At 25.0% G+C, this 17,402-nt stretch overlaps 1 protein-coding gene across 2 annotated transcripts in view; it reads right to left on the bottom strand.

The window, feature by feature from the left end:
- LOC129975609 (palmitoyltransferase ZDHHC18-like) overlaps nt 1-16,661 on the bottom strand; it is a 32,158-nt gene extending 15,497 nt beyond the window's left edge. The window contains exons 1-7 of one of the 2 annotated variants that reach the window (XM_056088679.1): nt 16,432-16,661; nt 13,574-13,703; nt 10,940-11,268; nt 8,968-9,128; nt 5,152-5,310; nt 2,878-3,015; nt 1,251-1,299 (exon numbers count right to left, since the gene is read on the bottom strand). In XM_056088679.1, the coding sequence (XP_055944654.1) occupies nt 1,251-1,299; nt 2,878-3,015; nt 5,152-5,310; nt 8,968-9,128; nt 10,940-11,160 (728 nt within the window). In that variant the 5' untranslated portion in view covers nt 11,161-11,268; nt 13,574-13,703; nt 16,432-16,661. The remainder of the gene's footprint in view (nt 1-1,250; nt 1,300-2,877; nt 3,016-5,151; nt 5,311-8,967; nt 9,129-10,939; nt 11,269-13,573; nt 13,704-16,431) is intronic. The other variant, XM_056088680.1, reaches the window with a different exon arrangement.
- Between the last annotated feature and the right edge of the window lie 741 nt (nt 16,662-17,402).

Raw genomic sequence — 17,402 nt, 5'->3', positions numbered from 1 at the left:
GAAAATTATAAAATGGTATCAAAATTTCAAATTAACTTATCCAAGAAATTTAAAACCAATATTATAAAAGATTTAATATAATTATAAATGTATCAACATTATAAATGTATCTTTTTTTAGCACATACCTACATAACAGGAAGACTCAGACAATAAAAAATTAAATTAGTTTAGTTTATTTGTTCACATCCAGTTCCAAAACAACACTACAGATATTTTAGGATGGATTCCATAATTTTGAGTCATAGTCAGATGTTAAGAACATTAATGGAGTCAAATCCTATCTCCTGCATAAAATCAGAAGGAAAACAATTGGCTATGATGGACTATCTAGAGCACTAAACTCATTTAGATGACGATTCTCCAAGAAAATTAGATTTCAAGTCTGAAGCCAATATCTTACCACAAAGTAGTTGCAATCCATAAGAAATTTTGTAGATATTTTTCAAAGATGTTATTAAATCTACTTAAAGATACATATTTTTTTTTGTTTTTTTAACTGTTAGTTACTCTTTTATATACAATTGAAACAAACTATATTTCATGACAAACAAAATTCAATGAAATCAGTCAAAATTAAATTGCTCTGAATGTTCACAAATTTGACTTTTTAATTAGTATAGCATATCAGCTTGGTTGTTTAATACTTCATCACTTATTATTACAAAACATTATGAAGTCACTACAATGAAAATATAAACAATTTCTAAAAGTAGCCTTTTGGCTCTGAAAACATACTGTTGAATAGGTATTACATATCCATTTTAATTCTTACTTTTAATAAAATACATTCCTGTCAATCATATGAATAATTATTTCCACGGAATTTGAATATCTACAGCAGACAGTAAGCTTTAATCGTCCATTGATTACAATCATTGCTTAGACGAATACAGTTATGCTCTAGTAAATAAGCTAATAAAACGTTTTTAAACGATAAAATGGATATAAAATGGTTGTTATCTTGGATAATTGCAGAAATGGATGCTTCACTTAGGAAGCATTTAATTTTTGTTTCATAGAGCTGAAAATTAAATTTGAGGATTATCTCATTGGCAAGTTATCGCTTGAAAAAAATTTATACTCTACTGTGGTAAGTATCCATAAGATGCTACAACTAAATAGGTTTAATAAAAAAAATCTAATTCCATTTAGTTACAAATGCATGCAACTTTAAATAATAATCTATAATAAAAAATTCTACTATACATAAAAAAAAAAAAAAACTTAAGTCATAAGTTCAAAGGATATCTGGCAGGTGATTGGCGGACTGCATCAATGAACGTGCCTTTTCTAGACACTGAAAAAAAATTATAAAATGAAATTTTTAGATTTTATAATGAAAATTACAATTTTTTTTTTTTTTTTTTTCATTATGGAAAACAAATTGTGCAAGGCAGTTCAAAATCTACAATCAAGTAATAATTCACAAAATTTGAATTTTATAGAAGCAAATATCTGAAAATATAAATTCATTTTTTGACTTTCATTGAAATTGATATTTAATAGATTTTCTATTTTTTATCTTATACATGCAGCCAATACGAAAATTTTACACCATCTTATATTTTTATTTTAAAATGCTGAGAAACAAAAGTTTATAATTTATATAGTAAATTATAAACTTTATTTGTAAAAAAGTTTAGAATTTACCCTTAATCAAATTTCCAGTTTTAAAATCTGTATATCATATAAATGTGGTGCATCATTTTTTATTTTATTTATTTTGAAATTTATATACTTGAGATGCTGTAATTATACTGAGATGCTGTAGTTCCCTTTATCAACTTCATCATAGTTTTCAATAATTTCTCTTGAAAATTGAACTTATAACTTTAATCTAATAAAAAATTAGTTACCTGATTATATCAGTTAAAATAAATTAAAACAATTCTAGAAATCAGAAGTATAAACAATATCTTTCCTAAACTAGTCATAAAAATAATGTTTAAATTCTTTTTCCCTTTGTAGAAGCGTCCATAAAACTCGTTGTAGAACTTTAAAATAATACTTTTGATATTTCCTAGAGAGACAAATCTGCAATAAGTAACATGAATAAGCTCTATTAAACCTGTAAAATAAATTTTTAAAAATAATAAATTCTCTTTATATGTAAACTTTCCAATGAAAAGACCAATAAGTCATAAAATATTTACAAATCCATTTGAAAAATGTAAATTCAAAAATAATCTCTAATCTTTTATTACTTTTACATATTTATAAATTTTTCTTAAAATTCATTGTTACTGTTATACATAAATAAAATATATATTTTTCTCATCTTAATTTCGTAGAGGAAGTTAAATGTTTGCAATCAATTTTTAACTGTAATTTTTCATTGACCAGAAAGAGCATGTAAGAACACGAGTCACACACTTTTCATGTAATTAATTCACTGTTTAAAACTTTGATATGTGAAATTCAATTAACTACAATCTAATCAATGCATAAAAAATAAATATTAATTCAAAAAAATTCAGGATTAAAATGTATTTTTGTTGTATTTTATAAAAGAGCTACATCTCAAACTATTGTTCTAGAACTGAGTTTTTAATGTATACTTGTGCCCAAAGACAAAAATTTTATAATGCATAAATGTTGCATATTAATTAAATACATAATTTCTGAAAACATTAAATCAAATCAATGGAATTTCTTATTTAAATATGAATTAAAATACTTTAGTAACAAAAACAAAAAAATGTAATGGGAAAAAGATATGGAAAATTTCTAAATAAAAAACAGCACAAAAGTTCAAGAACAAATTCACTTCATAATAAACAAAAGTATCCACAAAGTTTTAAATAGCAAAGCATAAAATTACTTATTTTTAAATTAAGTTATTTCAATAAATTATAAGATTTTTAGAAAAACTTACAAAGCACAAGATGAGTTATGACACATGCAAATATGAAGACACATAGGAGAGCAAGAGATAATATAAATAAATAGAAGTAGCGATAATTTCTTTTGCCCACACAGTTTCCTACCCAGGGGCAATGATGATCGAATCGCTCTATAAAGATACAAAACAAAATTATTCAATAATCTATAAATAGCAATTTACTGCAGAGGGGGGAAAAAGTATATTTTTCTTAGACATTTCAAGCATTCAATCTAGAATTTCCTTTTTTAATTAATTCATTATTTTATAAATATTCAGGAACAAGGCAGAAAATGCATATTAAGCTAATCAACATTCAAATAATAGTTGAATAAATACATTTATGAATATGCTGTTTTTCCATTTTATATTGCCATTATAATTACATAAATAAATTTTTAAGAGATGGACAAAATGCAAATTTTAATATTACATATCCACAAAAGACGTCTTATTCATATATGTAAATATGTCAAAGTAAAATCATCCAACTTTTAAAGTAAAACACATTTTGAATCTTAATCGCTCATGAGTGTAATTTAAAGATCAATGTTCCCCAAATAAAATTTTGACCTTAAAATTAATATATCAGAATGATTTATAATATATAAGATCTATTTTTCATTCAGTTCATTGATAAATTTGAAAACTCTAATGTGAAACATTCGCTAAAAATAATATCAAATGAAATAAATAGCTCAACATGCATTATCTTTTGAATTAGAAGAGATAAAGCAACTGAAATGTAATATAGATTGTAAATGAAATAGAAAAAGATTCATATTAATTATTAAAAAACATTAAATATTTTGGACATTTTTCAGTCAATGATAACTTCTTATAAAGTATAATTCCATAATGGAAACAAGGCAATATGCCAATGCAATGATTTGGAATTTCACCAATCTAGCACTCAAGAAATCCTGAGTTTTTAGAAGGATATGTGGAAAACATCAAATGAAAAATAGATTCAGATTTATTTTTTTACAACATTTATTACAATTCTGTAAAATATAATTTTGCCTATTTTACAGAACAAAATACATTTTTTAAAAATAAATTCTACTAATTCAATGTTTTCCAAAGAACAGAGACTCAGAATTAATATAATTAACAATATTACAAACATTATAAAATGATAGAAGAATGAGAAGTTTACTTTAATTAAATTAATGTCTCATATAGAATTGCACGAGGATTGATTTTAGAGGTCCTCATAAATTTCAAAATTGGTCAGATGACAAAAATGACACTTCAGATGGTATTTTTTATACAAATTTCCACACTATACTATTTGAAGGAGAATAATTGCTCATAATAGATTTAAGGTAGGTCATTGATTATATCAAAAACTTTTTATCCAATATTCTTAATTTTTAAACAGGTTTTTTTAAAAAAATAAAATTAATTGAATTTTGTTTCTAAGTTCATTTTTAGAGAAGATACACTGATTTTTTTTTTTTTTTTTTTTTGTATAATAGTTTTCATGTATTTTAAATCTTTAAATGCTGTTTTTCAGATTCTTTATAATTTGATCTTTGATTCTTAGAACTTGTTTTCAATTAGATTCTTTAGAATTCTTCCAGGGAGTTTTCTTATTAAAAACCTCATAAATTAAATTTAAAAACTTTGTTCAAATTTGGTACAGAGAATGAAGAAAACAATCTGTTCATTTAGAAAATATTCTATAGTTGTTTTAATACCACACAATGTGAAAAAATTCTCCGATATTTAAAGATTAGGAAGGTTTAGACAAGTTCATGAAATAGGCAATATATTTCTTAAGCAATTTGCAAGATTTTGAACAAATATTTGATAAACTTCTAAATTTAGATAGTTTTTGTTTTATACCTTTTTTTTTTTTTTTTTTTAGCAAAAAAGAGGAAGCAATAATTTTAAAAAATGTCTGGCCTTTAACTGGCATATTTTAGTTTTATAATGCTTTTTCAATTTATTTTACGCAAAAATTCAAAAATATAACTTTACAGTGTTTTTCAAAAAAATTATCCTGAATATAGACACAACTTAATGAGCTCAAAATCCATGTATATTTAATATTTATGATAAATTCAGACATTTAATGCTTGACTCATTTGAAATCACAGCCCCTTAATACTGTCTACATGTAATGCATTAACATCTTAGATGAATAAATTAATTAAAACTGATAAGTTTTTATATGAAAATATAAATGCAAATTAAATATCATTATTTACAATACAATAAATCTATAGTGGTAAAAAAATTAGATTTATCAGCTCCTCTTACCAACACAATTATCACATAAACTGCAATGTGATGCTCTGGGAGGACGAAAAATTTTACATGTAAAGCAATACTTAAGCTTTACAGTCTGGCCATGGATAACTATTTCTTTTGTACGAGGGGGAGGTCTATATGTAGGTGAGCTCGATCCATTTGGAACCTCTGAAAAACAAATAAAAAGCAATGAAGTATTGCATTTACAAATATCAAAACAATTTACCTTAAAAATGAAATAATTTAACAAAAAGATTAAAAACAGCCATGCTCTTTTTCATGAAATTGTTTTGCCTTTTGGCATATCCTGTACTTACTTATACATGCATATCTGCATTGGTTTGACAGGGTTTCTCTATCTTAGATATCCTGTTCTCAATTTAGCTTTAAAATAATATATTGATTAACATGTTTTATTTTGCAAAAGAAGCCGCTTTATTCTCAATTATTTTGTTTCAGAAACTTAAAGCTCTTAGAAATAATTTTTTTATATAAATGGACTTATTGATACACACATACACACACAAAAAAAACCCCTCAAAATTTGTTGTTGGATTTTAAGGCAATATTTATGGATAAATTGGACTTTATGCCAGTTTACTTGTTTGGGTTGTGAGAAAGTTGGAAGAGTTCAATTATATACTTATTCAGATCCTTTGATTGGAATAAAGTAAATTTTTAGTTCTTCAAAATGGGGGGGGGGGGAATTTGAATTTTAATGCAGAAATATTAGAGTATAAAAATATTTTAGGTCTGATTCTCATAACTTCATGCTTCAAGAAGTTTTAGCAAAGATATAGCTTATTAATATGTATTTAATACTAGTGATACATATGCATAAACATTTTTTTTTTTTAAATTTTTCTACTGCCCTTTAAAAGCATCTTTGCTTATTTTTTTATTCATTTAAATCAAGAATAAAGCATTCCATTTTATTAGTGTGTATGAATGTGTGTTGAATTTCTTTCTCTTTTGATATGTATAGAATTTCAAGGTAATCTATTTTATCCCTGCTACAGACAACCTTAGTTTCTTAATGATTTCAAAGCAATTTAAATTTTTTAAATATTTCAAATTTTGTAATCAATTATATTTTGCCAAACTGTTTCAAAACAAAAAAATCTTGTTTCAGTTTTTAATTTTCATTATTTTATTACAAGAAAAATCCTTTTGTGCATCAGCTTGCCCATGAGAAAGTATTAAAAGTGAATATATCATTTTCTACTATTTGCTAAATTTCAGGTTTTTCTAAATTCCATACAAAAAAAAAACGATAAAAAATAACCGTTTCTAATGGATAACATCATAAAAATTTTGAATTTGAATTTAGAAAAGAATTAAACTCGATATATAATCATACTTATTTTCACTTATAGGCTGAATTTTCATTAAATGAAATAATACTTTTACCAATTTCAAATAACAGTCATTACTACCTGAAGCCAATTTTCTTATACATCTTTCCAATACATCTTAAGTATGTAATTAGTAACTAAACTGTGATTTTACTAAAATATTTTTCAACATCTTCATTTCACTGTAATTTCAAATAATAAATATCTTTTTCAGAATATCATTTTAAAATGTTAAAAGAAATGAATCCAAGGTTTTTCTTAGAAAAAGGAGCAGGAACTGTCTTGTCTTCACAATTAAATTGATAATTTCTAAACAATATTCATGATTTCCTAAGCTTGTCAGTAAACATTTATTTCAAAGCCAGCTGTGCTTCTTTGGAATCCACAAGCATTCATCTTAGAAGACAACTGGTGCTCCTCTTCATAAATTTATTACTTTCCACTTATTCAACAATCATTGTAAACTTTACGATAATCACAATTCACCTCAAAATTTTAAAATCTGCATTGTAGATGTCAATTTTCAATTTTGTAAATTTTTTTTGCCAGGAACTCAAGTGTGAGGAAACTTAAGCCATCACGATAGAAATAGCCGGAGCGATCTCCTGAAAACTTTCTTGTCCACTCTCAAGTAAAGGAGCACTGGGGCAAAAAAATATTACTTTTGGCTTTAATTTAGCATTTTTACTGAACCTATCGTGTCATCTTTTATTTGGTGATTAATCCGAGATAATGACATCTAAAAATTGAATTATTTTAAATGTGTTTTTCGAAATCGATTGAAACGAAAATTTGTTAAAAATCTGCACTTGTTGTCAAAAAATCTCATACCAAATATAAAATATTTACTTCACTGCATTGTTGAGTTATCATACTTATATGTTTCAAAAATTACAGACCAATATATGGTCAATCCCTTCTTGGATATGGCTCAGAATTTGATAGGTGTCTACACTACAGATGTTATATATGTGTACCGAATTTTATCCATCTATCTTTGTTTTCCAGTTATTCAGACAGCCAAACAGATTTCATCTGGATAGATTTTGTTCAATATTTGATAGAAATGTAAAGGTTTGGTGTAAAGACTGTATACCAAATTTCATCCATCTAGTTCAAAGTGTTTTTTGAGTTATCTTTGTCACAGAGGGACTATATAGACGGGAAAGTAAAAAGAGCTTTCTTTAGAGGAAATAAAAATTATAGATTTTTTTAGGGACCTCTAATAGGATTTTGATATTTAGAGCCTTTATAATACCTGTGGGTACCTTGAAGAATATGATACACAAAACTCATTATTTCTTTCACAGCCATAGAATCTTATTAACTAAAACATCAAATATTGCTAGGGATTAAAATACTTTGAAGTCAAATATTTTTAAACTTCTGTATAAACAATCTGGAAATTTTAAAAGCAGTAATATTTTAATCCAATTAATTAAAACTTAGAATTCTTTTAAATCCAATGAAAAGTGAGTTAAAAATTATTTAAAGAAAAATAAAATTTAAGAAATAAAGGTAGAATAGTTAAGTTTTAATTTAGTTTAGTTATATTAACTTCCTACTTTAAAGCAACACTAGGACTATTTTCGGACGGACCGAATAATTTTGAACAGCAAGCAGATGAGGAGGATGAGTTGGCACACCACACCAGCAGGAGGACATTTAGCACCATCAGATTCAACTTGCACCAAACTTGCTAACATGACGGTTCTTCGGTCATATTGGGCCTTGAACCTGAAACCCTCCATTTCACATACCGAGACCTTATCACCTGGCCACTGCGGACTGGTAGAATAGTTCAAAGTGCCATCAATGTTTGGCAAGTTATTTACAAATTCCCCTTATTTCAAAAAGTCATCTGTGTCTATTTAATTATTTATAAAATTATGAAAAATTTATAAAAATTAAAATTAAAATTGCATAGAAATGCAATGCAAAAGGTAGAAATGAAATTGGTACCATTGAAAAGGTAAAATTTTAAAACAAAAAATATTACTTGAGGGATATATTGCTCTGAAGTTATTGCAAAAAACAACAAAATTTATCATTTTTCTAATTAATAAAATCTTTAATTAAAACTTGCAATTTGAAAAATGGACAATATTCTTTTTCTTAGTCTTAAATAACAAGCATTTATTGCTTCATTCAATTAGCCCGATTGTAAGGGATTTGATGTGGAACATTGACACATAGCTACCATAATTTTTATTTGTATCAAAAAGCAATGTAAAAAAAAAAAACTTAACATTTTATGCAATTTTTTTATACTTTCTTAATACTTTTGATATCTTTTTGGTAACAAAATGAATATAAATTATAAAAATATGAAAATAGTAACTTAAAATTATATATAAAACCCTTTCTTGATTCAAAAACCATTTAATATTTAGTCCACAGATAAATCTTAGATGCTCTAACTACAAAAAATAACATGGTAAAATATAAAATAACTGCGTTCTATCAATACCTATTTGTTTTTCTGTGTCTGCAGCTTCATCTTGTGTAGCTCTGGGTATAATACCAGGATCACTAAAACTAGTACGAAACAAAGACGACATCACAAACAAGCAAAGCACAGCTGCAACTGCAGGTATTGCGGGACTTATTTCTCTAGTCAGGTACTGACAGCTGGAAGATAAAAAAAAAAACAATTTCAATATATCTGGCCAAACCACATTAAAAAAAATTACAATACAAAATTTATACACTCTATATCCATACATTTATTCAAGCACTCTAACCGTGATTTAATAGCTAACTTCTAAACTGTTACACACAAGCACAGACTTCTAACTGCAAAATCTGCTTAAAATGATGTAAAGAATTATGTTTTATATTGTTCAACTCAATTAATGTACTACTAAAAACAATCTAACTGTTTATGTTAAACTCAAATTTTTATAAAATCTAAATTTATATGGTGGTCCTTTAGTCCCAGTAGTCATATTTAGTAAAATATTTTGTTACATTATATTTTAAATAAAAATAAAAAACCTTCCACTTTTCTGTGACATAAGATAGATTTTTATGAAGCTTTAAGTATCACTATTTTTGGAATGGAGAAATATCTGCCAATCAACAGATATCCTGAAAAAATTCATCAATTAATTGAACATTTGGAAAACAATGGGCATTGACTTATCTAAAACAATGAAATTTAAAACTTTATAACTCAGTTTTAGTTACAGAAAAATTAAACTTTTTTTTAAATGTTAAGATAACAAGAATATTTAAATAAATGCAACTTATAGAGTTAGTAAATTCTACAAAAATCTAAACTTCACTTTTTTTTTTTTTCCCCCACCAGTAGGTTTATCAAAATCAACATAAAATAGAAAAATCCTCTTTGCCATCATAAAGAATTATAAGAAGTTAACTAGTACGTAAGTTTGGAATGAACATCCTCATAATTTACAATAAATATTCTAAAAAAAACAACAAAAAAAAACAATTCATTCTTTTTTCAGTTCCCCCCTCCTCCACATTTATTGACACTTTCAAAAATAAACACTTTAGTGAATGATTTACTGCTATTTTATAAATCACAATATTCAAACAAATTGCCATGAAACATTTAATTTTTTTAAATTAAGAATCTATTTTAATTTCTTCAAAATTCTTCCACTTAATCTTTTCTATCTTTCATAAAAAAAATTTCAAAAATATCACAAAATCTTTAAACAAAATAGAATGGTGAAAATTTTTAAACTTATCAATCTGAAAGATTTATATGAAAACTAGAAAGAAACAAGTAATATATAATTTAAATCAATTCCAACTTAGGTCAACAGAATTTTTTTTTATTTTAGTTACTTTTTATTAAATAATTACAATTAATATAAATATGTATATACATATGACAGAATTTCAATATTAAGTGGCAAAATAGAGCTTGGCGCCCAAATAGAAATTACTGGACAAATTTAATCATTTAATTATTATTTGAAACAAAATTGTATTAACATCAAGTGTCATCCACTATAAGTTTAAAAAAAATGTATTTGAACTTGAGTGGATGAATAAAAAGTACTTTATTAACAATTGAAAATTTGAGCAAGATATATATAAAAGACAATGCGAGCTAATAGTAGGAATTGAATAATGGATAAAATATCCTTAGTGAAAATATGAATTCTTATATAAATGCCATCTTAATCACTGTTTAAGAATACAAAGAACATACTTTTATTGTACTAGTTAGCAGAAAGAAAAACTTTTGTCTCCATCGCTTCAAACAATGTTCAATTTCACTTCAAGAAACTTCAGATTTAGTACATAAGGAATAAAACATCAGAACAAATACCCTAGCATTTCACATTTCATAAACAATCATGCAATTTTTCAAGTTAAAAATCTACTAACAGTCATAAATTCGGATAATTTTATCCTAATTTGCATCAACAATATTATGTTAACAGTTTTTAAATCTCAGTACTTACTCAAACACAAAAAACAGTGTGCATGTTCCAACTATAAGGCATACAGTGAAAAAGAATATGCCTCTCTGTCGTGCCATAATTATACGTCCACCGCAGTAAAATTTGTTCCTCCCAGGGAACACTTGCCATTTTCTCACAATGGGCTTGCCGGGCTTGTCCGGCATGCTCGGCGATTCAGTCAATACCCTTGAATAGTCAACAGTTTTCAACTGACTTTTCATCGGTTTGCGGGGAAAATCAAAACTTTAAAGGAAGGTTTTGTTAACATCATAATATTAGGACAACTGCAGTCAATTTTTAGCATTTTGAGGAATAGCTGGATGTAAAAACTGAAACGAAAAAAGAGAAACATCTATTATTAATTCTAATCTATCTAATCAGAAAAATACAACAAATTTGACATATAAAAAGAACAACTAATTAAAGTAATAAATGTTTCTAAAAATTAAATTATGATATGGTTTTCCTTTTAAGAAATATAAAATCTGCTTGATAAAAATTTCAGAATCCTTACTTGTTTATAAATAGTAAAAAGCAATATTTCTATCTCTATGCATTAACATGTACCAAAAACATAGTAAAACAACTTTCACTAAAATAATAATTTTTTTATGCTTTATGGAAGTTTAAAAAATAGCCTTTTAATAAGATAGTAATCAAGTTCAATAATTTTACAAGTATTATGTTAAAAAAGTATTATATTCATATATTTTTTCAAAAAAGTCAAAACCATAAATTACATCATTACTCCACATTCAAACATCAGATGTTTAGAAAAGCATTTGGTCTCCTGTTAAAACCAAAATATTGCCAAAAACTTGGTTATTTTTACATTTTTCCATACTACAAAAATCCAGAATAGATTTGTCTTTTATCAACTTTATACTTCCAAATAAAGATTCTATTACTTTTAGTAAAAAATAATGTTATTGAGTAATATGCCATCAATTGCTCGATTCATAGTATTAAAATCTGATAAATATATTCAAAATAACTTTTTTCAATAATGGAATTTTGGAGGCGTTTCTTATTTTATGATTCCAATGTTTTTAAGTAGTTACTTTGAAATAGTAGAAAGTAATTTCTCCTTCTGTTTCTTTTTTCCCTTCCTTTTCTGGTGTAAAATTTCAAAATTATCTATTCTATGATGCCAGATCGATGGTCTTTTTGTTTTTATTTATAGAGCAAATCAACAAATATTCTTCAAGTGAAACAAATATATTCATGCATACACATCCTTAAAAAATGGCTATATACTTCAAAATAAAATTTCCAAATAGCTTTTTGAAAAATCTAAAGCTTTGAGATAGAATAATTGGACTACTAAATAATACTAGTTAATTTAAAATACTAGTTTAAATAAATTCTAAATGTACATATTTAAATATTTTCTAAGCATTTAAATATATATCTCTATTTTGGGATATCTATGAGAAAAAAATTGCTGCAACATGTTATCATAATTGAAAATGGACATAAATATAAAAATTTCATTATTGGTTTTATCATATAAAAACATTCAAAAGGCAACCGTAGAACAAAGTATGCAGATTAATACATATTTTGCTCAAAAATTAATCTACAAACTCAATATTTGAATCAAGGCAAACAGATTTGATACTAAAAGTAAAATCCACTTAGAAATAACATTTATTATTATTTCTTTACTGAATCACCTCTTAACTCTTTCAGAGATACAAAATTGTGTTTATAAATATATGGAAAAAATTAGAACTCATGCTAACAGCTGCCATCTTTATTAGATACTGAATTTTTCTAATAAATGATAAAAAGATTACTTACTTGCTTAGAAAAAGTTCTTAAATAGAGACTTCAAAAAAGTCTTAGAAATAATATTCAAAGAAAAATGCAGTTTTTTCATAAATTACAGCAATTAATTTACTGCAAACTACTTAACTCCCCCTCCCATTTTCAAATTTGCAAAAACAATTTTATTACTGCATATTACTTAAACAATACAAAAGATCAAGTCAAAAACACTTCTTTACTTATTATCTTTTTAATCATCCCATTTTGAAAAAAAAAAAGAATTAGTATAATAAATACAAGAACATTTTATTAATTATGACTGATTTATAATTAACCTAAAAATGATAGTATATTTTTCATTTCCTGAAACAGCCATAAATAATCATAAAAATTAATGACTTGGAACACCATTTAATAACAGGCATATCCTTGGAATTCTTAAAAACACTGTATATAATTTAAATTTCACTACAAGGAAAAAAGGTTGAATGAGAAGGAGGTATGGACTTACAATAACTATTTTTGTTTAAATTACAAATTAAGAAATATTTTTATATTTGATAAATGATATTCAGCAGATTAGTTCAGTAGTTAAATAGTCTAATTAGATAATTTTCTTACCAGTTTTAAACTGAATACACTTATCAATTTAGTGAATAAAAAATCAGACAGAAAAAGTATTAAAAATATATAAATTATTAATTTTATATTTAAACAAAAACAGAAACAACCAATTCAAATTCATGGAGAGTTGAATAGTGCAAACAGTTTCTTAAAATGAACTTTTCCAGCCAAACATAATATCAAAATTGACATTAAGGGTAGAAATACATAACTTTTGTAGAAAAATTTTAAAATATATACCTGCATGATTCTAACATCTATGTTTTGGCAACTGCTGAATATGTTTCCATTCGAAAACTTCACCGTTCTAACTAATCCTATTCCTTTACATCAAATGTTATGTTGATATTTATTATTTGAAAATTGCTATCTGAAAAATAACATCAATTGAACAAAAGGCCAGAAATAAATAAGTGTATTTATAATATCTCAAAAATTATACAAGAAATACAACACAAGTGATATATTGATTTCAAAATAACTTTATATCATCTTTCAAATATCTTTCAAAAATAATATCTTTCAAAGATAAATCCTATACAAGAGAAAAATAAGTACCCAAGTAAGAACTTTTAGAAAAAATTACAATAAAATAAATGTTAATTTAAAATTCATTAAGAATATTTCAGAATAAGAAGCTTCCTGATGAAAAATATTGGATTTTTTTTAAAAGATGCAGTGTAGATAATTTCAACATATATATCATGCTGAAAGAATATTAGAGGAAACAAGATGAATTATAAGTAACCATAGCAAAAATGGAGGCATTTTGATATACGTTATTTATATCAAGAATTAGCTCAAAAGGAGAAAAACTACGGACACAATAAATTTAAGAAAGCACTAGTTAATATTCAATAAATTATTTATTCAGAGATAATAATTCATTAGTTTAACAATATTTACTGTCGTTAGTATGATATACCACTTTTATCATTTTGAATATAAGTTAATCAAGCAGAACCTTACATAGAAAATTTAACAAAAGATCAAACATATCATATATATATATATTAAATAAATTACTAAATAACTAGTGAATGCAACTTAACTCAAAAAGTTAACAGTAAGAACCAAAAAGAACAGCAAGAAATAAAATTTTAACAACTTAAAAGTGTAATTTTCTATTAATTTTTTTTTTAAAAAGTCCACAAAGATAAAAACTATGGAGAAGGATGTAATAAATATATAAAAAAAAATCTTTTTTCATAAAAATCCTGAAATTTTTTTTAAAAAAAACTGAATCAAGATTTCAAACAGGAATGAATAGGCAATCTGAAGAAACAAATTCAAGAATCATTTCCAAGAAGAAAAAAAAAATTTTAGACATTTCTCTGATTTTTTTTAATAGACAAGCTTTTGAATTAAAATCTTCACATTAGTAGTTTATTTAAATGCTCTTTTTCTTTTCTTTTCTTTTTTTTTTTTTTTTTTGTTTCTTTGCTATAATTAATAACTAATGGTATGAGGCAAGTACATGCAAAAATATAAATAAAAATTCTTTTTTAATCAACTGACTCAAATGATCAATAATAAAAATAATCAAAACCAAAAATACACATTATCTTTAATGCAATACAATTAGATTAGTTTTATGTTAGAAAGAAAAACCATTAGAAGCAACAACTTTTTTTTTTATTAAGACCACCTGGATATATAAAGATTCTCTACCTGGAACATAATTTTACAATTAGGAAACTAAACAGAACAAAGGATGAAAAAAAAAATAGAATCTTATAAAAATGGAAAAAACTAATATCTATATTTAAATATACATTTCAATCCATAAATTTGAGAACTGAAACTTTTGAATTGTATTTAATGTTATTTAATAACTACAAAACCAATTTAATTCAATGAGTTTAGATGCATTCTTTCCTCATACATTTTAATTATTTTACTTAAAACATGTTCAGTAATAGCACAGTTTTATTATCAGTTATAAGTAATAACATAAAGGAAGTTAAAAAGAAAATAAAAGTTAGAGAAAAAGCAAATAAATTGTAAAATACTATCTTAGTACTATATTGTGTTTAGGATATAAAAAAATAGATTTATAACCAAAAATAAATTTTTAAAAAGCAGTCTCTTTTACTAGAATTTCATCAATTCCTGATTCAAACAATATGATTTAAAAGGAGATGATCAGAAACAAGTGCATGCAATTATTTAAATGAATTATTTGAAGATAAAAATAATTTTATACATTTTATATAATTATAAAAATTATATATGATACAAAATGTACAATTCAAAGTCATGTGGAATAATTTCATCTTGATATATAATTGTTTTTAACAATGATCTAAGTATTTGGATAAAATAAATAATTCTTAAATCAATAAATAATCTCTTTGTGAATATTTCCAATCAGAATTTGGAAAATGCAACAATTGAAAATTATTAAATAATTTCTATTTCTGCACAAATTACACACCCAACAAACTTTAACGTATGAAAATGTACAACATTTTATAGAAAGGGCAATTCAAAAATATTTTAGGAATTCATAATATATTTATAAATGTCAATTTACCGGATTTCAAAATAAACATTGGATTTAATCAAAAGCGCGTAGTTAATTAAAGATCACAAATTTATATTATAGCATAAAATGAAGCAACTCACTTTACTCATTCTAATCATATAACTTAAAATGCAGACGAAATAATTGGATTCAGCATTACCGAACATGAAAATACAACAAACCGGGATAACGAACTTGGAATATATTAAGATTTAAAAGATTCCTTAGTGTACATTGCTTTGATTTTTATTTATAATTAAATCAATGCATTACGTCCTTCATTATTATCCAATTGCAACGAATTTTTATATATATCGAGGGACTACAATGAAACAACAAGCAATTAAAATAAGGAATTAAAAATGCAAACGGGAGTTTTTCGGAAACGTTAACCTTACAGGCTCGCATAATTAACTACGAATTCTATAAACAAAAGCTGCAAAACAAGTCAGTGAAACACATACAACTCCATTTAACATTAAATTCTTTATTAATTTTAATTAATAATATAATTCAACAGTATTACAAAATACTAAAAATTATAAAAGAACTGATATAATATTCTACTCACAATTGAGATTTTCGTGTAGATAGATAAGATCCATAAACGACAGAGTTGAAGAACAAATGAAACAGGCTAATTTAACTTTTCATTAAAAAAATCCAGGAGTTTACAGAACTTCATTAGCAACCTACGTAAAGTAACATAAAAGGAAAGCAAAAATTTACTTCACACAACATGAATACACAGAAAGAGTAGACATAGAAAACACGGAATTAAAATTTCTTTTCTGATAGTAATAGAAGTAGCAGTAGTAGTTTTTCATCTAAAACTTCCACAATTTCCACTGCGTACGTAAGCTCGTGACTTGCTTCATTAATAAGTGACAATAAAAAAAAATTAAAGCAGATTTATTATCTTTGATATTTTATTGAAGAAATTAATATTGCAATATACCTCTTTCTAAATCATAACGTAACTTTTAAATGCGATCAAACCTTTTTTTAACAAAAGATTAAATAAAAACCGATCGAAACCCGAAGGATTCGAAATCTTGGTGAAATAGTCCTCAGCTTTGGAGAATGGAACTCGAGGATTGCCTTACTTTTCGTATTTGTATTTTCGATTTTACACCTTTTCTGTATATAACAGTCTAATAATATAATCAGAACAAGTTTTACTTAAATAAATAAAATAAAAGATTTATTCGGTGTTTTCCATTTTAACTCTTGAATTTTATTAAAACATTTCCAATATTTAACATGCATTTTTTTTTCAAAAACAGTTTTGAATAAACTTTACTTTTATCAAAACTCTACACAATCAATTTCCAAAAATCAAATAAAATATAATATATTTTAGGAAATATTCATATGACATTTTTTAAGAGAATAATATTAAATTTTTATTCCTTATCCATTCATACGTTGATATTTTTAATCCACTATGTTAACAATTAAAACCCTCCAATTCTACGAATTTGAGTTTCAAATCATTAAAAAATTGCTTATTTCAGAAAATCTCATTAAATTATCACAGCT

Source organism: Argiope bruennichi, chromosome 7, assembly GCF_947563725.1.
Source record: "Argiope bruennichi chromosome 7, qqArgBrue1.1, whole genome shotgun sequence".
NCBI classification, from domain to species: domain Eukaryota; kingdom Metazoa; phylum Arthropoda; class Arachnida; order Araneae; family Araneidae; genus Argiope; species Argiope bruennichi.
This window is presented reverse-complemented; position numbering and strand designations above follow the sequence as displayed.